General features: G+C 47.8%; 1 protein-coding gene across 1 annotated transcript; it reads left to right on the top strand.

Annotated features, from left to right (window-relative positions):
- Positions 1-7954: 7954 nt before the first annotated feature.
- Positions 7955-26116, top strand: PSMB7 (proteasome 20S subunit beta 7). The gene is made up of 8 exons (XM_038156027.1): positions 7955-8090; positions 8218-8311; positions 8469-8566; positions 8878-9018; positions 9551-9666; positions 15536-15594; positions 25327-25478; positions 25952-26116. The coding sequence occupies exons 1-8, from the start codon at positions 8029-8031 to the stop codon at positions 26061-26063; spliced, it is 834 nt and encodes a 277-aa protein (XP_038011955.1). The 5' UTR covers positions 7955-8028; the 3' UTR covers positions 26064-26116.
- The last annotated feature ends 386 nt before the right edge of the window (positions 26117-26502 follow it).

The raw sequence follows: 26502 nt of genomic DNA, 5'->3' as shown, positions 1-26502 counted from the left end.
GCGGGCTCCTGGGGCGATGTCCTCGCCCAGCAGCTTCAGCGTTCTGGCGTTTCCTCCCCCCGGGGCCTGCAGCTGCCCCGGGGAGAATGCCAAGGCTGGAGGGGCCAGCTCAGCCCCATGGCTGTGGCGCTCCCCTCCTCAGCAGCCAGAGCTGCTCCTTTGCTTGGTGCCCACTCACTTTTGCTACAGCAACAGGCACTCAGCTCCCACTCCTCCCGTCCCAGGAAATGCTTGAATCACTCCATGGATTCACCAGCAACTGGCTTTTGTTCTTCAGGGTCTTCGCCTGGGAATGAAAGCAATTTTCCCATCCCAACGCCTCTGCTCTTGGCAATAAATCTCCCACAGAAGAATGGACCTCGGGGGCAGCTGCTCTGGAGCTCAGGTGCCAGTTGGGAAATGGCCTGGCACTGCTGGCAGCGCGGCACAGAGCCTGCCAACAGCATGGCAGCCCTGCAGGAGGCTCTGCTGCCCACCGTGGCTTGGCCAAAACTGGATCCTGCTTCCCTTGGAAATGGAGGGAGCAAAGGGCACGAGGCAGAGCCCAACTTTACGCCAAAGAACTTCAGAGGGAAACTGCAAAATTATTTCAAATTTTGGGCTGGACTAGGTTTAATGAGAATTAGAGTTTCCCAGCAGACAGCAAAACTGTGGTCTTTGTGCCTGTGCCTTAGACAGAATGAATCACCTTTTGTAAGAGCACAAAGTACACTTTTCTGGTAGCATTAAAAAGGGATCAAGCCCTCAGCCTCACTCTTCTCTGTGTATTCAAATAAACCTTCCTCTGTGCACATGCAGAGAGGTGGAGGGAAGCTTGCTGTGATCACTGAATGCCACCCAAGTTTCCAACCTCACCTGCACCAGTTATCTGGATTTAAACATGAACTAATTTCCATAAGTATACACTGGACTTTCAAGTAAGGTTTGATGCTTTGGCTGGCATCAAGGATGGCTCTAGAGACCCTGGCAAGAAAGCATCACTGGCATTTCAGAGGAAAGGTCACAGCCAGCAAGTGGAAACCAACAGTTGGCATCTCATTGTGCTTTCACCTAAAATCACACTGAAAAGGCCCCAAAGAGCACAGCCCAGAAAGTGTGGCTGCTTTGGGCCTCCTGGCTCTCCAGATGATTTCTGTGCACACATGGGCACTGCCAGCTGCTTGCTCCTTGCCACGGAGCAGATTCGTTGCCGTCTGTGCTGGCAGCTCCTCACTGTATCAGCACTAATTCCCACAAAGCCAGTCAGCCTTCTCCTCAGGGCAGCTGCAGCTTCTGGAATCACCTTCATTCATACATCTTAACAAAAATCAGAAGTGACAGAGTTCCGAGAGTTAAGAGGTGTCTGTCCAGCACATGAAGACCTTGGCAAGCAGACATACGACCTTGGGATGGTTGGATGGCAAAATCCCAAAGCACTTTTAATGCTGGTAAATCTCTCTAACAAGCAGCTGAGCAAAAGGGCAAGTTGTTTTGTGCCATTTGGGTGATGCTGTCACTCTGGGTTAGCTTGGTTTGGAATAGGTTGCAGTTCTGTTTACCCTCAGTCAATTTAAAAAATCAGCTCAGGTGCATTTTAAGGAGCGTTCCCTTAGCAGTGAGTAAACCCTGAGCTGCCACCCTCAAGGCACATCTTTCACACAACCCTCCCCAGCACATGGGCGAGGAACATGTTAATCTGTATAAATCAAATATTTGCCAAATGGAGTAGAAGCCATGTGTCTGAGCAAGATGCACTGAGAAATGGAACAAAGCACAGAGCGTGTCAGAGATCACTCAGTCACGTGCAAGTCTGCCTCTTGCAGAGTTATCCCTCAAAACAGCATTCCCCCAGCCCAGTTGTACATATTATTCTCCTCCAGTCTTTTTTTGTCCTGCTGTTTACTGCTCAGAACTGACACTCTCTCTAACCCAACTCCTCCTCGTTTTAGTGTCACCCAAACTTTCCTCAGAACCAGTTTTGACCCAAGGCAGGGTTTCCCAAGGGCTGACTCAGGAGGCACCAGTAGAAGAGGTGCAGACTCGCCTCCCTCCCCAGCACTGGGGCTGTGAAAGTGTGTCACACCACTGCCACATCACAATTATTTCACCCTTTCACACATCTGAATGTTTCACAAGCTGCTGCTGGCTCGTGCTGCTGCGGGTTCCCACTCCAGCTCCCCCAAAAGAAGATTCATCAGCACTCAGGCAGCAATTAACCCTGCACTGCAGTCACGGCACAGCTCCTGCTCCCAGGGCTAACTCAGGGCAGGACATCCCATCTCTGACACTCCAGGCAAGCTCTTAACACACACACGTGGATCAAGCTGGCAGAAGCAGCAGCGCCTGGAAAAACCCAGACAACTGTCCCAGCCCCTCTGGACACAGGCACAGGGTCACCCCCTGGCCCCACACTCCCCTAGCCTAGAAAACAGGTCTGCACCTGCACAGCCACCTCTGACTGCCCGTGGAGCAGTCGTCAAGTGCACAGCTTGGACCTGGGATGGCAGATGCCATTTCCCATCCACAGCTCGGCAGGGCAGGGACACAGAGGACACGTGCTCCAGCTATTTCTTCAGGTATCCAAACACATTCCTCGCCCTGCACACTGGAGGTCTGCACTGGGGTGATTTTATGGCCAGACACCCGCATCTTTTGCAATGCCACTCTTTGTCTATTTCTCTTGCTTTCCTCTCCCCTTCTCCTTTCAAGTCTGTCACATCAGGGTTGCCCAAACTTCCTGATGCTGCAGGCTTCCCATCAAGGGCCTGCTAGGTGATGGATATGTCCCCAGGAAGCTGAGGGGAGAGGGCACCAGGTCACAGGCAGAGCAATACCTCCCCAAGGGGACAGCGTGACCCACGGAGGCCTCAAGAGCCTGCCTGTACCAGCCACCTCCTGCACAGAAAATGTCCAGCTCTCCGCAGTCCTAAGCTACATCCTGGGGAGATGGAGCTGATAGCAAGGAAAAGATTTTCCTAATTTTCCTCTGGCTTTCCTGATTCCTGTGTGTTGGAAGAACACCTGCACCAGGAGAAAAAATGCTTGAGATTCCTGACCAAATGAGTTCCTTTCTAACAGCTGCTCCCTTCCAGGCTCAGCACACACTGGCACTGCTTGTGCCAGTGCACTGCTGCTGCGTTGCTTTCAGGGCCCTTGTGGGGCCAGTAATCTGGGAGACCTTTAAACATTCAGAGTGCAAGGCATGGAGTCCCCAGGCATGGAACTTGCATCAGTTAGGTAAAAAGTCTTGTCTGTGGAGGCTGCTGCTCAGTCCTGGTCCTGGCTGAGCAATGCAGAGCTCCCAGAACTCTGCAGCCCTTGAGGGCAGAACCTCACTTGGCTTCATTTCCTGTGATACACTGACAAGAACAAGACATCTCAGAGAAGAAAGTTCCCTCTGCATCCTCGGACTCACATTTCTAATGCAAAGGACCCTGTTCCAGTGCTATTTTGCTTTCTAACTTGTGTGTAGAGTTAGATTTAACCAGGGTTTTATTTTCTTGTTTTTGCTTCTTAAATGCCCCCAAGTCTCAGCGAGGTTTGTTCCAGCAATCTCATGTGGACATGCCAGCCTTAATCTCACTCTTCCAGGCCCTTCTCATTGTCTGGGATGAAAGCCCAACACAGAGCCTCCCTGTTAATTGCCAGCTTTCTGTTTCCCAGTGACAGGTGTATTGTCTGGAGGAACAGACCCAATTGTGTCCCTGCGCCGTGGGACATCAGCTGCTGATATCACAGAGCCTTTCAGGGAGCTTGGGCACGGCTGGTTATTTAGTGCCATCATTTACAAATCTGTGTAGCCCAGAAACTTAATAGAAAAAACAGGAGCTGCCTGTATTACTCATCTTTTTGGTGTTTTTTTTAATTTCCTCAAGCTAACTACTCCTAAATCTCCCATCCTCCTACCAGCAAGACAGGGCATTTGGTTCTGATTCTTTTTGAAACACTAAATCTTTCTGATACCTTTTTTCCATACTTTTCTAATGAAGGGGTTTTGCTGGTTTAACCAGACACCCACTGAGCATCTGCTTGAACCTGGAATCACAGCTAGGGAAAACCCTGCAAACAGTCATTTCTGTGAGGTGTGAGTATGCACAGGCTGAGGTCACCACCATCATGAGGAGATGGTTCACATCCTCTGGAGCTGCTGAGGAACACCCTCAGCAGGGATCTGGGCTTGGGGGACAGTGGCTGTGCCTGCTTTATCAAGTGAAAAAGGAGCTCTGGTGCTCAGAGTGAGGAAAGGCAGCAGCAAGAGAGCTCCTGAGAGATGAGAGAAAACATCCAAGAGCAATATTAGCCCCAGATTGCATCTGTCTTTCCCGTTTTTCACATTAAAGGCTAAAGCTTTCCATACGTGGCTGTTGCACAACAGCAGAGCTGCAGCCACCGCGACAGCAGCGGCCAGAACCACAACAGACCAGTCAGCAGATGGCCCAAGGCTGCTCTGCAGGAGCCTGGCAGAGAGAAACCATCTCTTTACTGCCTTTAATCACACCAGTCACAAGACAGGAGGGTCTACAAACAACTGGCAAAAGCAGCTCCCCATCAGTTTACAGGGGCACAGATGTGGAGAAGGAGCCAGCACGCTATGCCCAGCTGAGCCCCGGGCTCCCCACAGTTCTGGAGTTCAGGAAACTCAGGGGTACATTCCCAGCCTGGACTGGGAATCCCCCCTCACATCCCTTTTGCTGACACCCTGTCCCCTGGAGGGAGACAGCCTGTTCTCACATCTACAGCTCTGCCAGAAGCCATTCCCCTGCAGAAGATGGCTCTTTCAGAGGCTCTGTGGAACTTCCGTCACGTCTCACATCATCCCCTTGCCTGCATCACTTCTCTGCTCCAGCTTCAACCGCTTCTTTCAGTTTTCAAAGTAATGAAGGCACCCTCTTGGACTCAAATCAACACTCCATTTCCTCTAATGAATTTAAATAAGTCTGCTTTTGGGAGTTTCAGCTGCGATGAAGAAGATCCAGTACGCTCACCTTCTGTCCTGCCTGGGCAAACACTTGCTCCATCAGCTTTGCTTTAGCCACAGGTTGGTAAAGTTTGAGTCTATCTAGTTCTGATCCTGTCAGAATTGTATTTAAATTCTTCTGACGGATTCTTGGCTTGCAGCTCGTTAACAGATCGTTGTTGAGGCGAGATGTTTGAAATTAGAGCGGTTTGGAACAGGAGAGACACATGGTGCATTTCTTCTCCAGTTCAGCCATTATCTCCCTGCCTGGCTCCACTCCTGACACAAGTTCACCCTGGGACATTACAGGAGCTGCTGGCTAGTTTGGGGTTAGGAATACACCCCGCCCAGGAGTATGCTGGAATCTGCACCAGCCACAGCCCTGGCGAGGGTCAGGAGCACCATCAGTGCTCTCCCTCCTGGCCAGCCTGCATTGCCTCTGAGCAGCTCGATGAAAACCTGTCCTGGGCACGGCTGGCTGGCTGGGGCAGAGGCCAGCCTCACCCTGTAAGACTTGCCTTTTTCTAGCTCCTTGATTCTGGAGGGCAAAAAATTGCCTGATTTCCTCTAGTTACCCTGCGACAGCGCGTTTGCCTCTCGCACTGCAGGAGCAGGTGCAGGCTTCATAGAGGAGAACCACGCTGAAGATTCTGTCAAACATTCCAAGTTACCCAGCGTCTCTCCAAAAGGTCCAAGAATTCAAGATGCCATTTGTCATTCACACTTTGGGAAAGCACTGAACACAAAACTGGGAAAGCAGGCGGGTGTCATGCAAACACCAGGATACCTGGGAGCTGGTACATTACACACGCGTGGAGACAGACCTCAGCTCCTGTGCCCACCTGCTGAGAGAGCACCAAACATTCCTCCCGTCCCAGGCAAGCCTTAAAAAACGTGTCTGGAGTGCTATTTAACTTCCCTCTCAGATGTCTTGTGGGATGACAAACCTGGATTGCAGCTTTGTTAAGGCTAGAAACAGATTTCAGGACTGCTTAAAAAAAATAAAGATAAAAGTTTGCATTTTTCAGGCTTGGGTGCTGTTCATTGTAGCAAGGTGAGGTGAGCTCTGAGGTGTGCAGCCCTCTGAGACGCTCCCAGATGTGTAACAAGGACTTCTTTAGAGATGGGACCAGAGCCTTAACAATTAACTGGACCTGGCACTCTCCTCCCCAAGGTTCATTCTTCCTTAGGACTTTTTGTCTTCCCCAGCTCGTCAGAACAGCACCACCCTCCAGCCCTGCACAGTGGGTGCCCAGGGACACCTCCTGTCACCCACCCTGCTGCCAGGGCCCAGGGACACCCAAGGGCTCTCGAGGACATCAACAGACCTCGTGTCTGCAGGGGCCACCATTCCAGAACTGCTGTGTACAATACCTTGCTACATAAATACAGTGAAAAAGCCCATGCCAGATGATCAGAGAGGATTTCATTCTTTAGACCATCAGCTGTACCTGCATTCACGGGACTGGAAATGGGTGTCCAAGAAAGCTGAGGGAGAGACAAGGAGGCGTTTCATCTCAGCCAGGCATTTGCCAGCAATAGATGGAGCTCGTGGTGCAGCAAGGGGGCTCTGGAGCAGGGAGGAGAGGCACCTGCACACCTGCAGAGGGGCTGCCCTGTGCACCTGGGAGGCTGCGAGAAGGCACTGCATTTCTGGAAGGTAAAACAATAATTGTAGGACATCTGCTTAGTTGTCAAGGACCAAAAGGGAAATAAAGCTGTTGTCCCCTCTAGCTAAAACCTGCTGTTTCCTTTTCCCCAGACTCCCCACCACCAACTGCTCCACAGTTTACATGCCAATCCAATTTTGATGCCTGTAATTCACCCCAGAGACTGTTTATTTTAACTTTATCAAGTGAGGAGAAAAACAACTGTGTTAGAATGAAAAAAGAGCATCCGGCAGCGGGATATTCTGTCTCTCAGACAGTTTCCCAGCTTTACTGGTGCACAAGAACACGGGATTCAGTTACCCAAGGGCTGAAGGAAGGGGAGAAGAGCGTGCAGAGCACAGGTTCTCTGTGTGTTTACTTTAAGGATGGTCTTGCTGCTCTGGTGGCTTTTTTCTGCAATCAAGAGAGAGGCTGGGGTTTGGATTTCTTCCCCATTTTTGTTCTCTCCCATTGGCAAGTATTTCTGAGCATTGGAGGAAAAAGTGGACATTGCCCATAGCTTTGCCCACCCACCCCACTTTTGTTGTTCATCTGGAGGACACCCTGGTGGAGAACAGTAATTTTTCAATAATTGGGTGGGACAGTGCAGACACACAGATCTGGTTGGACACAGGGGACCCCAGGTTCATTTTCCTGCAAGAGAAAGTGTGTCTAATAATTAATATTTAATGTTGGGAACAAATGGCACTTTATTTTTTTTTAATCAATAAGGTTTTTAATGTCAGGCACTTAGCTAGAAAGCAACTATGTGTGAACTTTGGACAAATCTCACTCTCTGCCTTGCTTTAAAGCACATCCTTTCTGCTCTTTGTGCATACATTTCAGCATTCCTTCAACGGTTTGGGACACAGGAGGAAAAGTTAAACCGGAGGCTGGATGTAGTTTACTCAGAAAGCACTAAATTAACTCTAGTGACATACAGCAGAACTCCTGCAACTTTGAATTTTTTTAATTTTTTTTATTTTTTTTGCCACAGAACCATTCCATTGCCAGCACGTTGGTTTGGGGTCGATTTGGGGTTGGATTAGGGTCGCTTTTGGGTCGGTTTTAGGTTGGTTTCGGGTCAGTTTTAGGTCAGTTTTTGGTCAGTTTTGGGGTGGTTTTGGGTCGGTTTTGGGTCGGTTTCGGATCAGTTTTGGATCGATTTCGGGTCGGTTTTAGGTCGGTTTTGGGTCACTACTGGGTCGGTTTTGGGTCGGTTTCGGGTCGGTTTTGGGTCATTTCTGGGTCGGTTTCGGGTCGGTTTCGGGTCCGTTTCACGCTGTTCGTACGGGCGGATCCCACCGGGCCGGGCCCCGCCCCTCCCTGCCCCGCCCTGCCCCTCCCTGCCCCGCCCCTCCGGGCCCCGCCCCTCAGCGCGCGGCCCCGCCGCCATTTCGTGCCCCGGAAGCGCTCGCCGCTGGTCCCGGTGCCCGGCGGAACATGGCGGCCGTGTCCGTGCTGCGCGCGCCCGCCGGCGGCTTCAGCTTCGACAACTGCGCTCGGTGAGGCCGGGAGCGGGACGGGACCGGCGCCGGGGGCAGCGGGGCCGGGCCGGGGCTGGCCGGGTGGTGGCGGCGGCGGCGGCACCGGCACCGTTCCGCCCGGCCCCACCGTCCCGCTGTGTTGCAGGAACTCGCTGCTGGAGGCCGAGCTCGCCCAGAAGGGGCTGCGGGTGCCCGCGCCGCGCAAGACCGGCACCACCATCGCCGGCGTCATCTTCAAGGTGAGGCGGGCGGCGGCGAGGCCGGGCCGGGCCCACGGCGGAGGCTCCGCGCTGCTGAGTCAGCCCCGGTGGGCCCGGGCCCGTCCCGGCCTCATCCCGGCCCCCGAGCTGCCCCCTGAGGGGTCCCGGCCTTGGGAATAATCCTCCCTTCCTGCAGGATGGCGTCGTCCTCGGAGCGGATACGAGAGCGACTGAGGGGATGGTTGTTGCTGACAAGAACTGTTCGAAAATACACTTCATTTCCCCTAATATCTAGTAGGTGTTGCAGTGTTTTGCTGGGTAGTAAGTTGTTTATTGTGTACGTTATTGTGTTATGGTGTCGGTACTGGGAGTTTTAGCCGTTTTATTTACTATGAGCAAATATTAAGCTCTGTTTCAAAATGATGTTTTATTAGCAAGGCTTGGGGGTTGGTGGCATTCCATTTACACTTAAGCAGGCTCTCTTGTTTCACACTCTCTGTGCAAGAACTGAATTCCCTCAGTTTCACAATTTGAAAATTTCACATTTGTTGCCCGAAGCGTGTCGGTTTCTGCCTCCTTTTCCTCACTTGCTGGTCGTTCCTCAGCTGCTGCGGTGCGGGCACAGCTGCAGACACCGAGATGACAACTCAGCTGATCTCCTCCAACCTGGAGCTGCACTCCCTGTCCACGGGCCGGCTCCCACGGGTGGTCACTGCCAACAGAATGCTCAAGCAGATGCTCTTCAGGTAACTGGGGGGGTTTCTTGTTTATTACCCGTGCTGGTAAAACCAAATAACGCTTAAGGAGTGTCCTGTCTCAGCCTGCTTGACCTTCATAACTTCAGGACTTGGAAAGGTTTCATAATTGCTCTTTGCTTCATGGGCTTCTTAACTGAGATAGGAGAGAAATGGAGTTGGTGGTGGTTTACAGAATTATGTGGTGGTCACACTACAGAAATAGAAGGGATTTAGTTTAATGCATCATCACGCCCATGGGAACTGCTGTGTGTCCTTGTGGTGAGAAGGCTGGACCTGTAGCAGAGTAATGTGCAAGCCTGTAAATCTGGGAGTGATTTGCAATGGAATCACTGCCTCAGAAAGCCTGCTGGACGCTGAAATAAGCCATATTTTGGTACATTTCTTACTTTATCCTGCCCGCTGGTGAAAGCAGCCTGTTTAGTGCGGAGCTGTGCCCGCTCGCTGGGGAGCTGTTCCAAACCCCTGTGTTGTGCTGACCAGCCCCCTGGGCTCCAGACTGACAGACAAACGTTGCTCCCAGGTACCAGGGCTACATCGGGGCCGCGCTGGTGCTGGGGGGAGTGGATGTGACGGGCCCCCACCTGTACAGCATCCACCCCCACGGCTCGACCGACAAGCTGCCCTACGTCACCATGGGTGAGTCTGCTCCCGCGGGGCAGGGATGGGGAATGCTTCACTCTGGGACCTGGAGGGCCTTCAGTTAGAGCCCGCTGTGTGCTGCGAGCTCTCTGGGCCTCAGACCGCAAAGATAAAGCTGTACCTGGATTTATAAGGCAGGTGCATTGTTCTGTTTCCTCACAAACGTGGGCTGGGATAAAACTCAGCTGCCAGGAAACTGATTTTAGGAACGCTGCTGTGTGTGTTCTGCACCTTAATGCACAAGAATTGTGGGATTCCTAAAATCTTGCTGAAAGAAAAAAAAAAAATTCCTCAGAAACTTGATTTGCAGGTTCGTACAGATTGGTTGGTACCAATTTCCCTCGTGGTTCATATGAATTTTGCCTGGGGAACTTGTGTGTTGCTTGGAAGACTTGGGTTATTTTAAACAGAAGCTTATGTTTGGTAGAACTATGGAAGTGTAATGGAAAGTTGAGATAAATATATCAGATAACTAATCTGGAAACGAGGTGTGTCAGATGAGTAAATCAGCCTGTGCCTGGTGCAGCTTCTATGCTGCTTCTGTGCTGGGAAGACGCACATTTACGGATTCTCATTAATATTTTCTATTGCTGGCTGGCTTCTCTGGCTGAAACAGCTGCCCAGGAGGTGGCGGAGGTTCCCGTTTTCCTGTTTTCCTGCGGGCTCTGGGAGCGGAGCGGGCGGTGCCGGGCCGGGCTCATTAACGCCCGCAATTAGCGCCGCCGGGCCGGGCCGGGCGCTGCGCCGCGCGGCCGCTGGGTGGCGCCGGCGGGCCGGGCACGGCGAGGGCCGCGTGACGTCATCGCGGGCCGAACGGGGCCCTGTGGGAGCCGCGGCACCGGCCCGAACGGGGCCCTGTGGGAGCCGCGGCACCGGCCCGAACGGGGCTCTGTGGGGCCCCGGAACCGGCCCGAACGGTGCTCTGGGACCCGCGGAAATGCTGGCTGGCAGCTCCTCTTTCCCTCCACAAAAATAGCATGGTAGCAGCCTTCAGTTCAAACGGATGGGAATGGAAGATCAGAGAGTTAAGCTCCGTGCAGCTTGAGCTTCGGTTTGCTCTGGGCAGCTCCAGGCGTGTGGCAGTACCAGGAGTGTGTGGTGCCCACGCGTTCTTTTTGGCCACGCTGTCAGACAAAGCCCTGCTCAGCATCAGGGTCCTTCTTTCCCACCCCTGTGCACTGACACTTCCTCCAGTGACCAGGATGTGTTTTAGAAAAAAAATAGCTAATGCATATAGATGGAAGATAGAATCGTGACAGCAGAAAAACTATGAAAAGTCAAATTTAAGATAGCAGTTGGAAATGTATTTCAGTCTTACTTAGACTAATTTATTGTTTTTCAGGGTATTTTCTCCCAAATGTTCAAAAGGTGGTTTATTAAATCAGAGTAGGTGTGTTTGGCCAGTTAACTTCTGGAAATTAAATAGGAGAGGTGGTTGAGAAGTTGAGTTTTATTTTGGTTTGCTGGTCTGTCTGGATGGACAGTGGTGTCCTGCCTTGCAGGAGAGATTTAAAAGGTACACAGCGCTTACTCAGGACTGAGAACATCAAATTAAACTGTTTATGCTGACAAAGGACAAAATTGGATTTCAGCAAACGATGCAAGATTGTCTGATTGCTTGGCTTGTCTAGGAAAGCTTCTGGCCAAGGCTCATAATGAAATGCATGCATAAATTAAAGCGCTTGAAGTGTGCAGTTGAGCTTTGGGCAGCAGGCGGAGTGCTCGGCAGTCTCTGGGGGCCGGAGCTGCTCCCCTGGTGCCAGCGGTGCTTCACGTTCATAAATCAGCTCTTCGCTGCAGCGGCAGTGCCGTGCTGCAGAGCAGGAGCTCCCGCTGCTGGAGCCAGCCCCGCCAGGAGCCACGCTGAAAAATGATCCCGGTCCAGGGGCTGCAGATCCCGGGCTCTTACCTGGGATGAGCAGCAAATCGAATAACAATGAGCGCCGGTGGATAAATGCCCTGTCAGGGAGCCCTGGCAGTGATGGATGAGGAGGTGCTGAGTGTTGCTCTCAGAGCTCAGCACATCCTCTGGTGGCAGCAAACAGGTCCTTGGGTGAGATGGACTGTACCTGGCCGTGGGGACTTGTCTGCAGTGCGGGTTCTGCTGAACAGATCCAGTGCATCTGCTTTAGAAAAGCTCCTGCAGTTTGAATTCACAGTGGAAATTATTGTGAGCTGCACTTTTTTGCTACGTATCAATAATTATCTTTCACCTAAAATCCATACTGGAGTGGTCAACAGCTCAAGTGAAGGACAGATGGTATTTTTAAAGTCAGTTTGTTAGGGCTGCATGCAGAAAATGTCACACCTTGGTTGGGAAACATCAGGAAATGCCCGGTGTTACTCAAAGGAGAGAGCAGTAAATTCTCTTACATTTCATAACTTACCTGCTTCATACTGAAAAGCATTTGCCTCAGAGTAGTTCAGCCTCTGTAGTTCTGTAGAATTTGTTTGCAGTCAATATTTTTATGTATGTAGATATTAGATTAATGCTTCCGGAATGTTTGGTCCTGAAGTGTAGCTCACTGAAGATATATGCAAAGTGAATTCTTTGGAATTGGGATGGCATTTTTAATTGATGTCAAGTGTAAGCATTCTTAGCAGATTTTAAAGATCTGAAAGGGTTTTTTTCCTGAATGTTACATAATACAAATAAATTATGATTTTGCTAATTATAGTTCATTTTAGTTATTCTTATACAGAAGAGACATAAACTTTAAACATGTGGAAAAAATAAATCCAGCAAAGAAAATTTCCTACTTTTGCAGAGCTTAGTTTGAAATCTGACCCAAGATAAATAGCTGGTGTGGTGCTGCTTGGAGCTCAGGTAGACTCTGTTTATTGACACATTAGCACACGGCTTTCCTGGAGGTTTCAGTGATTTGAGGTTGAACTGCTGCTGAGTCTGAGCTGGGGGTGGCTCAGAGCAGTCACCGTGTGTACGAGGGGGAATCCATCCCAAGCTAAAGGATGGTGTTTTGCTGTGTTTGGGTTTTATCCTTCTCCAGACTTTATGTTTGGGAATGGTGAAGCTTGCTTCTGCATAAAGGCAAAGCGTGCTTGTTAAAAATGAGTTATTGGTGGGCACCGAGTGCACGGACAAGAGAGCAGCTGTTTCCCCACACACAAACAAGTTCTCCACAGACCCTTAATATCCAAGTTTGCTGTGTTTTTATAGGAGCTGCCATAAGAAAACCGTGCTTGCAGTGTTTACTTAGCTTGCCAGGTTTATTGCCTGCTCTCCTGTCACAATGCAGCTTTCAGGAGGCAGCCGGAGTGGCTGCAGCATTGTGGGGCTGTTTGGAGGGACAGGGGGTGGCACAGGGACAGGGGGGTGGGGCAGTGGGGTGGCACAGGGAGGTGGGGACAGTGGGGTGGCACAGGGGGTGGGCACAGTGGGGTGGCACAGGGGATGTGTGTGTGCCAGGAGGGCTCCCCAGCAGCTCCCAGTGTCAAACATGCCGTGTTTGATGGAGACTCTCGGATGTGCACATTGACTGGCCTGTCTGAAAACAAGGGGCTTACATCTGCTGCTAGGACGAGTAAAGGGTTTTCATTGTGCTGTTGAAGATCAGGAGATTCTGTTCTTTCAGAGAACGCTTAGCTGTGCTGGGAGGCTTTTGCTAAGGCAAATTTTAAATGTAAGCTTGTTTAGGATGTAAGCTCTAGAGAAAAAATGAAGCGAGTCTATTCAGCTTTTCCAGCTTCCTGTTCTGCTAGAACCTCCTTAGGAACTTGGTTTTCAGATGTAAATGTCTGCATGTAGGCTTAATTAAGTTAAGACTTTGAACAACTCTTTGAAAATTTACATTATAGGACTGTCTGGATTTATTTATTTAAGGTTGATAGTAGATTTGGCATTTATTTGTGTCTCGGTAACATAGTGAGATAAATAATTAAGTGTAATTCTTTATGTATAAAGGATTTCATGTACTGTAACATAAATTTCCCCCTGCCTTTTTCCTTTTTCTGTTTTTTGTCTTTAAGTTACTGATTTCCTGCCCATAGTTCTTTTGGAAACTTCTTTTTAAAAGGAGCTGGAGGAATTCAGCATGAGCCATGTATGCAGTTGTGTTATTGATAATTCTTTATTTGTCACTAGAAGTTTTAAGAAATTAAGATCACTTTTCCCCAACTAAATAGCTAATGTAGTCATTTTGGTCAGATATTACATTTTATACTTTCTTTTTTGCACTTTTTCTAATCTTTGTACTCTGATTTTGTCATCCTTTCCCCAAGAACAGGGTTGTTTTCCACCTTTGAGGCTTCCCACTCAGCTCATGGTCGCCCTTCATTTGGGTATAGTAGGAATGTGGGCTTGGTTTCAGACCATAGCCCAGATTTTTTTCCCCCTCTCATTAGAAATATTCCTATATAATTCCAGAAAAAATATTATTTTATTGTTCAGGTTCCTTTATTTGTTTTGGCACATGCTTTGTTTTGACCTTGTTTGAAGGGTCAGTAAAATTCCTTTTATTTGTGATTTGTTCTGTGATACCAGCTGTTTGCATCAGCAGTTCAGTTTTGCTATTAGTTGCTTAAAAATCTTCTTTATTCTCAGTTTCAGCATTTAAAAAATGGAGTTGTATATTGCTCCAAGGTGTAAATGAATAGTCATTGCCAGCAATACAAGTGCATACTTAGAGTGTCCTACTGCTTTTAGATGTGATGTATTTGGTACTGTAAAGGTAATGATCCTCAACCACAGCAATATTCTGTAACAGGAATATCTGTCATATTCATCAGGATTACCATGTTCATTGATTTGTGTCTGTAAATCTGCTGCTTCAACCCTTTAAATTTGATCTATAATTGGACCTCCTTAAATGGTTCAGCTAAGGTAGTCTGTATTTTCTCAACAGTGTCACTGTCAGCTTCTCCTTTTTCATTATACATTCAGCAGACTTGATAAAATCAGCAGGACACCTCATTTGAAACTGTTTAATCGCTGCCTTTTGCTTTCACTAAACCATTGAGGTGGTCAAGCGATATACACAAATCATTTTAAATAGGAAATATGGCTTTCTCTGTGACCCAGCTAAACAGATAGCACTATGCAAAACAAGTTAAAAAGTAATAAATGCCAAAAAATCTTCTAATTGGAGTAAAAAATTGCAGGTAACTTTATTCACTCCCCAAAAGTAGTGCTCTCTGAAATATGGGTAGGGCCACCGACAGACAAGAAAATCTTCCTGAAGGCTCACTCTTTCTGAACAAAGCAAGTTTACAGTTTCAAATAGCACCGTCCTGCTTTTTGTGTTAATTCACAAAAAGCACATTTATAACCCTGCAGTCACAGTGCTTTGGGCAGAGATGCTCCCGTTCCATCACTGCACTTGCACCTCGTGCTTTCTGGAGAGGAGCGTTGAACTCGTGGGCTTGTCCCTGGCATTTGTTCAGCTGTTATTGTTCATTATTGTGAAAATAATGGCGCAGAGCAGGAGCACAATTAACTGTTTAATCACAGGGGAAATCTGCTGGTGGCAGCAGCCCTGCCCTGTTCCCACTGCTGGGCTGCTCATCCCCAGGGCTGGAGTCATCTCCTCTCTCTGAGAGGGGCAGGGGGGATGGAGGAGTGGGGACTGCAGACTCTGGCATTCCCTCAACTCTGTTTCTAACCTTGTTATGGTACCTGATGTTCAGGAGGGTGAAAGGGAAATCAGGATGGCCTGTGCCGAGTCTGTGCCCACAGGCTGTGCCCCCAGGATTAAACTGGGTTCTGACTTAGTGCAGACACTGTACAGTGCGGAGGCAGCTGTGGTGGGTTCAGTTTGCTTTGTGCTGATGGGATGTACTGTATTTTTCTCTAAAATTTGCCATGCCTGAATCCACTGGCTGAAGGGCTGTCCTGGTGTTGTCACCACAGGTTCTGGATCGCTCGCGGCCATGGCAGTGTTTGAGGATAAATACAAACCCGACATGGAGGTAAGTCCTGGGTTTTTCAACCTCAGTCTTTCTTCTCTCAGCAATCCTCATCACCAGGAGAATTTAGGAGGTTGGAAACTCTAAAAAAGGTAAATATGCTCTAGTTTTGCTGCACTTAAAATCTACTAATGTCAGCTTGCTGCAAAGCTGTAAAAATTGATGGGTAAAATAAATACATTTGCAAGAAGCTGTATTTCTGTATGGGAAAATGTGTGATTTGAATGTAGGGGAAGGCTTTAAAAACATACAGCTTACTAGTTATAGTTTACTTCAGCAATTTACCAGCCCTTGCACAGTCAATATTTTTGGTTTTCTGTCCCTCTGTCCTTCTCTCTCAGTCTTGAAAAGAGAATGCAACTAAAAGTCTTCAGACCCTCCTGATTTTTGTAATGCAGCTGCCGTGGGTCATTTCCTCTCCCTGAAGTGCACTGTGGTTTCAGGTGATGGTCCTGTAAATCCACAGCTCTTCTCTACAAAGCTGGTCAGTGAAGTTTAAAATGTGAGAGGATCTCTTGTACCTTGCTACATCTCCTGACACATCCCAGTGTGCAATTCCAGCAGATTTTAAGAAAGCAGTCAACTGCCCCACCTTGTTTTGAGCAGTTTGCCATTAGTACAGAGCACTTTTGCAGCTCTCCCCGGCCCCTCTCTGTCAGTACCAAGCAAGAGTTGCAGGTGTGCAAAGTTAGGGGCACGCAGTGGGGTCAGGATTGCTGTGATGTGGGCAGCATCTGAAGAGACTGGACTTTTGGCCTCAAGTCTATTTACAGTTGTTATCAGAAATACTGGGATATGTTTAATGGGCTCCCAAGTGTCTCTGGGAAGGATCCTCACACCAGATGGCTGATAGAGCCACGAGAGAGAGAGGAAGACTGTGTTTTTCCCTCTCCCCTCGTGCTGCTGTAAGAATGAGAGTCTCCTTTTCCAGCCTCCTGTGTGACTGTGCACTTGGCACGTGTGCCATTCCACTGAAAACATGGACTGCAAATCCCTGGCAGAACAGCTCCAGCACAATGGCCCTCTTTCCAAGAGAAATGGCAAAGAGCTGTGCTGGGGAACTGAAGTTTTCATTTATTCTCAGCTAGCTTTCAGGCTTAGATTTTAAGTTATTTCTTGTGCAAGAACAACCGAAAAAGGCACCAAAAACTGGTAAATCTCTAAATTTTCCTATTTAGAAAGGTCATCCTCATTAAACTGTCTTCACACGCAACCATAAGTGGCAGCAGATAGTCACTTATAACAAGCATGTAGAAATGCAGCCTACCAATTTGTTGAAATAGATATTTAGATCTTTGAGACTTGCATGCACCTTAACCCTTCCTTTGGTTTTCCTGGGTAATCTGTTACCTGATAACAGTTCAGGAATTGTATTTATTAACCAAACCAGCAAAGTTTCCTGAACACTTCCTCATATTCTGTTATGGCTGTGAGTTTCTATTTACGTTCTAAGTCAGATTTTTTTTCAATAAATTAATAAAATAACAGATATTTCTATTGAAATGATTCCAAATTAAATCTGAAATACGCTATGTATATTTTACATAAAACTGGCTACGAAATGGCAATGAAGATAAAATTGCTGGAGATTAATTTAATAAAATTGGTAGAAAATTATTATTTTTCTGTCAAGATCAATGCTCCCTTCTTTTGCACTAATTGTCAGAATAGCTTGCTAGGGCTAGTGGAGGGTAGTGGTGTGCTTCAAGACCATCACATCACAGAAAAATGATTCAAAGGCAAACTGTCCTGCACCCTCTGGTATCAACTTGCAAATTAGCATCTGGAATGTAATTAAACAAGCTTAATGAAAGTAGCAGCTGAATACTACTGGAAAAGACAATCAGCTTTTTTGCCTCTGATATATATTCTGTACTATTGAAGCTGATCACCAAACGCATCGTGTGAGCACAGTTAAAAAAAAATTAGCATTTATTTGAAGAATAGGAACTGTTTTTCATTCTGTTATGCTTTTGGCATGCACTGGTGTCCCAGGAGAGCCATGCCACAGCAGATAGTGCACAATATTTATAAATCCATGACAGGCAATAATAGCAACTTGAAAAATTCTTTTGCTAGAATTTCAAGTTGAGAGCTGCCAAAAGCTGAGAGGATCAAATCTGCAGTGGCAGCTGCTGTGCCCTACAGTTAGAATCGTAGACTTTGAAGATGCTCAACTAAAAAAAATAAAAAAATAATAAAATAAAAAAAGACTGCAGGCTTAGCCAATTTTTGCAGGTTTCTAGAGCCCTGGCTCTCTGCCTTTTGAAGATGAGTTGCTGAAGCTTCTCCCAGTGCCTGAGGCATGCTAACACCAGCAGGATGTGTTTTTTTCCATAGACTTAGTGTGTCTTCAGATTTAAGCAGCACATGCTTCATCAGTGCCAGCTGTGATGGTCCTTTCCCTGGCTGCAGTGCTGGGAGAGGATCTTTACCCACCGTCCTTCAGGGGAGCTGGGGAGATGGATGGTGACGTCCCCGAGTGCCACTTGTGCAGCCTGATTTATGGAGGCAGGGTTTGTGGGGAAGGAGTGCTGGCCTCTAGAGGAACCATTATAGATCGCTGAGGATGGGAACACTTTCAGCCCTGAAGGCCTCTAGATGCTTCAAAAATGTAATGCCAAGCACCTAACTACTGTGGAACAATATTAATCTGTCATGTGGGCAGCTATAGATCTGCTTTAAAAAACGTAAGTGGAAGAACAGCACATCTAATGGAGTGTTTCGAGCTTAGATCTTTCACTGGAGCCAATTTTTCTTCCAATAGAGTCGCCACTGGTTTTAAACCTTACAGTCATTTTGTAAATGCATTTGTGCCTTCTGGTGTTAAACAATAGCAAAGAAATACTTTGAGTCAGTGGGTATGGAAAGAAAGCATTGGGAACTGGGAAAAAATGTCTACAGTATTAAATGCTGGAATTCTGGGTTTATCTATCCTGTGGTGGTTGAATGCCTCAGGAGATGGGGAGGGGGGATATATTTTCTTCTGGTATTTGATTTCTGGTGTTTGAAAAGCAGAAGCATTTTGTCTGTAGAATTACTTGATGCTCAGTGGGGCTACGTTGTAGACTTCTTGTTTAAGCAAGGAAAGGCTGCTTGTAACTTCATTTCTTTTCTGTATTCCATCAAAACAGCCAGGTTTAATAGAAAGAGGGTCCAAAAGGAAGAGAATCAGAAGCTACAGAAAACAGAACTTTTGCAAATAAAAGAAAGTAAATCTTGGAGTAGCAAGTTAGGAGCAGAACAGGTGGAAGACAGGAGATAAGAGACAGTCTGGCAGATACTTAATTATTTCTAGGATAGATCACCACAAATGTGTGAGATTATATTTACAGTCATTTATTGTACAATTTCTTAAGTGTGGTAGGAAATCAAGTGGTACTGAATAAAAACAAGAACACCCTGGAGGGTAAGAAAGGTGAATTAGAGAGAACTGTTCAGAGCGTGTTCCACACGGAGCACAGGCCTCTCGGTGCTGCAGCAGCTGTGCTGTGCCCCGGTGTGCTGCAGTCACTCCCTCTGCTGTGGGGGCTTTGCCTCGCCTCTTTGGGGGGACCTGCAGGGGCTGGGAGCCATCTGGTGAGCAGTTAGGCAGGCAGGTTTGGGAGGAGTGCTTTTTGAGGCACTTCTGAATAGCCCCTAGTCCATAAGTGAAGTAGCTGAGAAGGGATAGAGCTTTCCTCAGGATGCTCCGTGTGCTCTGGGATCTTGGCTGTATCAAAATGCAAAGTAGCCTGAATGCAGCTTTTACTGTGCACCTCTCATTTCAGTAAAGAATGCATCAGGTACACCACAAAATATTATGAAAACATGTAACTTTCTTCCATTTTTAAGCAGCTGACACATAGATCCTTCACATGTTCCTGTGCTCACATTTCCCACTGTCCCTCAGTGTGGCAGGATTATTTTTGTTTATTAACGACTGACAACAATGCTGAGCTATTTTTGGAATCTGTCAAAAGTCTCTCATCTGCAGCAGTAGTTGTCTCCCGGCCTGCGGAGGGCGGGAGCAGTGACAGGCTGGGCTGAGCGCTGTTCATTAGCCGGGGTGATCAGCGGGCTCAGGTGTGCCAGCGCCGCCTTAATGACTCGGCGGGCCGGAGCCTTGCTGGGAGCCGGGCGGGCCGCTCTGGCAGCACACAATGGAGATCAAGCCAGACTCCGGGAGTCAGGCTGGAGAGCCTGCCTGAGATACTTGAACCCCTGTTGGTGTCAAACACGGAATTAAGTAAATGGGGGGGGAGATGAGACAAAATCCGACTCGGTGAGCAAAAATCAGGACTTTGTGTTTCTGTGCCTGTGTATTTCATTATCCAGTGACAGCAACTGAGGCTGTTAGTGGCATATCTTCACTCCTTGCTGCCAGAGCTTGTGGCACTGCAGTTTTCAGCTTTCCTGACATAGCTGTGTTCGTGTCTCCTGGAGACAGGGATTTCCATGGGTAAATATCAGGTCTTAGTGCATACAGTCAGCCAGAAAATAAAGGCTTATCATACCTGTTTCTTATTCTTAGGTTAGATCACAATTATCCCGTGGCAGCCTGGTTTCTGCCTGACACGTTGGACAGTTTGTACTGTTTTCATCATCTTTCACAGAACTGTGCCGTGGATCGATTTCCTTTGTGGGACTTGTGTTAAACAGGAAATCTGGGCCGGTTTGGAATGTGCCAGCTGGGTATGCTCTGGCACGGCTGGGATGGCAGGAGAGGTGTTCGGTGGGGTGTTTTCTGAAGGAAGGAGAGCCTGGTTTGTGTGCTGAAGTCGGTGGGACTCTGCCTGCAGCACCAGGCGGAGATCCCAGAGATACCCAGCAGTGCTGCATTCCAGTTTGCTGATTGCAGACTGTATCAAGGGAAATAAATGTTACCTTTGTGTAAATTGGGCCTTGCTGCGTGTCAAAGAGCAGCAATTTCTTCACCTTCATGAAAGTAACACTTAAACTTTGTCCGTAATAATGCAGACAAGCTGGCCAGAAGCGGGGCTCTGTGTTAAGAGATCATTTCAGTGCACAGGGTAGGGGGAGGACAGGTAATTATTTTTGATGCATTTCTCAGGAGCAGGTGTTCCAGTTTAAATTGTTCCAGTTTGTATATCTCCCATAACTGCAGAACACAGGCAAAATGCACTGGAAGATATTTCACGTGGCACGAAGCCCGAGCGCTGCTCCCGCGGCGAGGGCCGGGGCTGAGGGCAATCTGGGAGGGAGCGGGAGGAGGAGCAGCCAGCCTGGGCTTCGTGGAGCATTTTGGTGTGTTAGGAGGGATATATCACCAGAGCGCCCAAGGCTGCTTCTCCAAATAAAACACTGACCTTCGTTCCCCTCCATCCTTTTGTCAGAGGTGAAGCAGGTCAGACGGGCAGAGTTTGCTGTATTTGAAGCCAGACGTGTTATTGCTTGATATTAATTTTTATACGCAGTAACATAAAGTAACTTTAACTGTAGTCTTTTGCAGGGTTTGCATATCTGGGTGGCTGAGGGTCGGCGTGTTACTGCAAGCAGCACAGAGGGGCCAGAGCAGGAGCTGCAGCCTGGCAGGAGTTACAGCTCTGGTGCTGTTAAGCCAGTTCCCATTTTGAGAAGCAGTTCCCTAAAAACCCATGAACTTTACTACGTGATGGATTGAATGAGTTTTTGTAATCATTCTTAGTTCAGAGAATGGGAATAGTGTTAAAAGAAATCCCAGAGTTGTGAGAAGAGCTTGTAATTTAATTCTGTGCCATCGGAAATATGGATTGTACTAATCCCCGAGTAGGGAATGACATGCAGCAACTAATGCTATTGAATAGTGGTTCCGAATCATGTACGATTCTTGGCTTGGCAGGTAATTTGGCATAAATTGTTAATGTAAATCCAGGTTAGTGGGGAAGACATTATTTTACTAAAAAAGATAAACTGCTGATTAATTCAGTATAGAACTCAATTACAAATTGAAAGTGTCTCTGCGGGACGCCAGTACCCTAAAGACAGCAGATGTTGAATTGATACTCCAGCATATTTCACCCTGGTATGAAATATTAACGTGGTTTATTGTACTGGTGGTGTATGGTATCAGAGAGGGGGTGGGGATGAGCCTGCGCTCACAGGCAGCTTCCTCAGAACGGGAGAAACCCTTAGCCCTGAGAATAATTATTAGGGACTACTGAGCAGTTTATTTGAAAGTTCTTAGCAGAAGATGATTAGAAAAATAAACATTTACTGACACTTGAATCCAAACATAAAACACACATGTCTAATTTCAAAAATTTTTTAAGAGACAAGTTGTGTCATTCCTTATTCTAAGGCAGCACTGGAAATGCTCTTTTTTGGGGGGAGACTCGTTAAACCTGAGTGGTTTAAGTGACACGTGCCAGCCCCTTTCCTGACAGCCAAACCAAATCTATTCTTGCTGCTGGAGCCTTCCAGCCTCCCCTTACTAGAAATACAAAGTCCTTTGCTTCTCAGGTTTGTTCTCTGGACTTGGAGCAGGCTTCAGCATCTCTTCAGGTACAGACAGATCTCCACCCAGCCCCTCAGCCCCTGTTCAGAGAGTCAGTTCGCTGCTGATTCTCTTCCAGACTCTAATTATGCTCCTGTAGGTGCTTACGTCCTTCAAGAAGTATTGCTTTCTACCCCCAAATTCCCAACACTCCTTCATCGATTTATTTTTTTGTTGCCATTGTCCTGAAGCTTCTGATTTTTTTCCTTCCCTTCTCTTTCCACATAAGTCTTGGGGATTCTCATTGTAAGTAGTATCAGCTTTTTATATGATAGTATTTGAAAAAAGTCTCATTGGAAAAGGCTGTTGTGGTAAGTATTTGCATTTGTTTATTCTCACAAAAGCACTTGTTTATGTTGATATTGTACTGATTGTGCATTGCCTTTCAAATCTTTCTAAGAATTGCTGTGCAGAACTGCTCTGTGTATTGCATCTCTAACAGCATCCTGGTGACCTGCAGAAGGGATTCATTTTATTTTGGTAAAAGAAAAAAAATCAGGAATTTCTAAGATTTTAAAATCTGGAAAAGACATTTCCTTTTTAAATTGCTTGTGAAGTTACAAAATGTGAGGAAATAGTGTTCACAAAGCCATTCCAGCTGCTCCCTGTGCTGCTGGAGCATAAGGATAAACTTGTTTGCAGGTTATTAGTGAGGACAGTATTAATACAATGTGGAAGTAACCTCATCTCCTGTAGGAAAGTCTCTTTTTCCCTTCAGTAGCACTTGAAATTTGGAAATTGCTTAAGTGAGAAGAGAAAGTTGATCCAAGTCGTATACAAGAATAATGTGTAAAAGTTGCTCCTTGGTGCTGTTTGGGACTCTTGGCACAGCAGCTGTGAGAGGCAATCCATCAGCTCTGAGTGTCTGCAAACTGCAACTCTCCAGATAACAGGTTTAAAGTAAAGATTTAATACAGGCTCTATCTACTATGATGTTGCAGTGACAGTTTAAAACTCATTCTCTAAATCTCAGCAGACTTTATAGCCAGCAGTGGGCTCATATAAAGCTTAATGGCATTACAACACATAAATCATCTTTTAAAGATGCTACCAGTAGCGCCAATATTAAATGCAGACAATTGTCTGTGTTATAAATAATTTATCGAACGGTGTTTCAGATGAGCCTTGCGTGCTGAGTTATTTATTTCAGCCCTCGCTGCCCCGTTCCTCAGGCGGCCTTTGGCAGCCGAGCTGGGTCAGGGTAATGAGGGGCTGTCCCTCAGCCGGCTCCGCTGACCATCGCAGCCAAGCGCTGCCGTTTGTCACGCGCGGGTAAATGGAGCTGCACATTGGAGCCCAGGGACACATCGAGGGCTCTGAGATGGGGACAGACAGATCGCCCCATAAAGTGCTGCTTGTCACCGCTGCCGCGGCACGCGCTTCATCACTCGGCCGTAATCTCATTTAAGGAGCTCTGGGGGCCCCACAGGAGGATATTCCCAGTTAGCTTGGTCTTTGCAACCATAAAGCAGGAAGTGCTCCTTTTATATACTCTGAACTTTTAGGGTTTTTTAAGATTAATTATTATAGTGACTCATTGAGGGCCCTGTACTTGAGACTGTGTCAGCACTTTCCTGCCAACCCCTTATTTTGTGACCGTGAGTAGAGTCCGTGCTGGACTCCGTGCAGGGTCTCTGTAAGGAATACTTGGGGTTTTGCTTGTGGCTGTTCTGTTATCTTTGTGAACTGTCAGAAGGGGAGCAGGAGGCAGCACTGAGGCAGGGTTTTCTAATGACAGTTGTTCCATGTTCACAGGCTGAGCTGCACTGTGGCAGTGCAGGAGCTGGGCTTACAGCCCGGGCTCCCTGTGCAGGGGCTGCCCCGTGCAGCTACAGCTCAGCTCTTATGACTGCACTTCATTGGGCAGTTTTTGAACTATTTTGATAACAGCAGGGTGATACAGTACATTTTTAAATCAAATCAGGTTTAAATTAGAGGAGTCTGTGAGGTTTGCAGTGTTGACCTAAAAGGATGAAATTAAAAGGAAGAGTGGAACAAACTCCACCTGCTGTAGTTTTCCTAAGCTGCTTTTCTTACCCCTAACCTTCATATAGCTTAAAATTACTCTGCTTTTGCTACCACTTAGTTCTTAAAACAGATCTACACATACTTGTTTGGTTTATTTACTTTCACTATAGTACTAAAATAACCTTTGTCTGCAACAAAGCATTGACAGTCTCATGTCAGTTAAGTGAGGAATTACTTGCTTATCAGGATTTTATTGCCCAAAACACTGAAGGAAAGGTACAGGAATTGTTTTGCAGCATGGCTGTATTGTTCTAGTCAGCTTGGTAGGAAGCGTAATTCAATTTATTATTTTTTATAAAGAGGAATGGTTGTAAAGGTGGGAGTGAAGCAAGAGTTGCTGCTGTTTGTGTAGTTGAGTGGAGGCCGTGCCCTGCTGCCGTGGCTGCTGGCACAGGAATGCTGTCGTTCCCCTGTCCAAGGGGCAGCAGGAGTGCAGGGCAGGCCCGGGGCAGGCAGGTGGGAGCTGAGCTAATTTTGGGCTCCTCTGGAGCTGGCTCGGGGCTGGAGCAGCTGCAGTCGGGGCTGCTGCTCCTGGCACTGCTGCTGTCACATGCAGGGGCCTGGCACAGACAGGCTGTGAAATGAGGCACGCTGGAAAAAGCTGCATTTCTCAGATTCAGCGTTGACCCCATCTCTTGTTCTGGTGTCTGGTGGCAGAGGATTATTCCGAGGTGTGAAATAGCAGCAAAGCACTGAGGAGGGAGCCTGGGAGCCTCAGCATTCCAGCAGGATCTGCTGGCTCAGCTGAGCAGCCACTGCTGCACGACCTGGGGACGAGTCCACACACCTGTGTGTCCATGGGTGTGTGCCAGCCTTACTGTTTGTGTTCTGGAACAGGCAGCTCTAGTTTCCAGGTCAGTAACACACCTTTGGGAGAAACTGAGGGGTCCACACCCTGTGGTTTGTACTTTCTGGGCTACTGAAGAGATTTGTGTATGTGCAAAATGAATTTGAAATGTTTCTGTGTAAAAGACACTCCTGAATGCAGTTGTTAACATGGGCACTGTTGCGCTCGGGTTCCTTCTGACCAGTAACTGTCTTAGGTCCGTTACTGTAGCTGAAGTTCCTTTTTTGTCTCCCTTCAGTGGTACAAACGTAACCAAGCTCAGCATTTTGACTGCAGTACCAGGTGATTGAAGGGTTTGGTGTATCATTTCTTGCTCCAAGCTCAGCCTCCACCGGCACAGGGAAAAGCCAGCACTGGGGCAGTGACAGCTTTTTACCTTTCCCAGGAGGAGGAGGCCAAGCAGCTCGTGCGAGACGCCATCGCAGCCGGCATCTACAACGACCTGGGCTCCGGCAGCAACATCGACATCTGCGTCATCAGCAAGAGCAAGCTGGATTTCCTCCGTCCCTACGATGTGGCCAACAGGAAGGGGGACAGGTGAGTGCTGCTGAAGCTCTCGAGGGGTCCCTGCTCTGCCTGGCAAGGCGTGTTCTCAGTAATGCCAAGTTCTGTCAGCGTTCCCCCGTCTGTGGGGCTCTCCCCTGAACAGCGCACAGGAGCGGCTGCAGCAGCAGCTGGATACGTGGTGGAATTAGTCTAGAGTTGCAAAACAGAAGTAAATTGCTTGTTCTTTGGTTTTTAGCACAAATGTCCCTCCCCACTTTGAGAGCCCACTGATTGATAAAAACCTTTCCAGTTCATGGCAGTGTTTTTGTGAACAGCTTCCTGCAGTCACTGGTTTATCTGAAGCTCTGTCAGTTATTGCCATCAGTACAGATTTTGCAGTAAGCACAGTTCCTGTACTTTGGACTTTTACAGGAAATGCCTAAAGCTGATCAGTTCTAAAATTTTGAATGCAAGTTTTCCTCTGTACCATCCTCCAGACTAATTTTCCCCCATTTCTTTACTAGGTTTGGTAGGTACAAGTGTGAAAAAGGAACAACTGCTGTTCTCACAGAGAACGTGGCACACCTGGAGCTCGAGGTGGTGGATGAGACCGTGCAAACCATGGACACATCCTGAGCCTGGTGGGTGCTCAGAGAGCAGCTGGTGCAGAATAAAGAGGCTCTGCCCCATCTCTGTGTGCGTCTGTACCTGGTGCTGTTGCTGCTGCTTCTCCCTTCCTCCTTTAGAGCAGGTGAGGCTGGAGCAGCCCTGCAGGGCTCTGGGCCTGACCCCAAGGGGAACGAGCAGGTGAGAGCTGTGCTCCCCTCCAGGCACTGGGGGCACAAAAGGAGCTGCTTTGTTACCTCACTCCAGGAACAGAACAGCAGGAGTAAAACTGCTCTGCAGAAGTCGAATTTGATAAGTTCTGATTTAATAGAATGTCAGAAAACAGTGAGCACTGGTGGTTCTGAATTGCTGCCCTTGCCCCCTCCAACAGACACTGCTCTCCTGCTGCAGGGTGTCACTGGTCACCAGGGGATGTTGATGGTACTGCTTCCCTGTTGGCTGTAGATCC

The sequence above is a fragment of the Motacilla alba genome, chromosome 17 (assembly GCF_015832195.1).
Source record: "Motacilla alba alba isolate MOTALB_02 chromosome 17, Motacilla_alba_V1.0_pri, whole genome shotgun sequence".
Taxonomy (NCBI): domain Eukaryota; kingdom Metazoa; phylum Chordata; class Aves; order Passeriformes; family Motacillidae; genus Motacilla; species Motacilla alba.
This window is presented reverse-complemented; position numbering and strand designations above follow the sequence as displayed.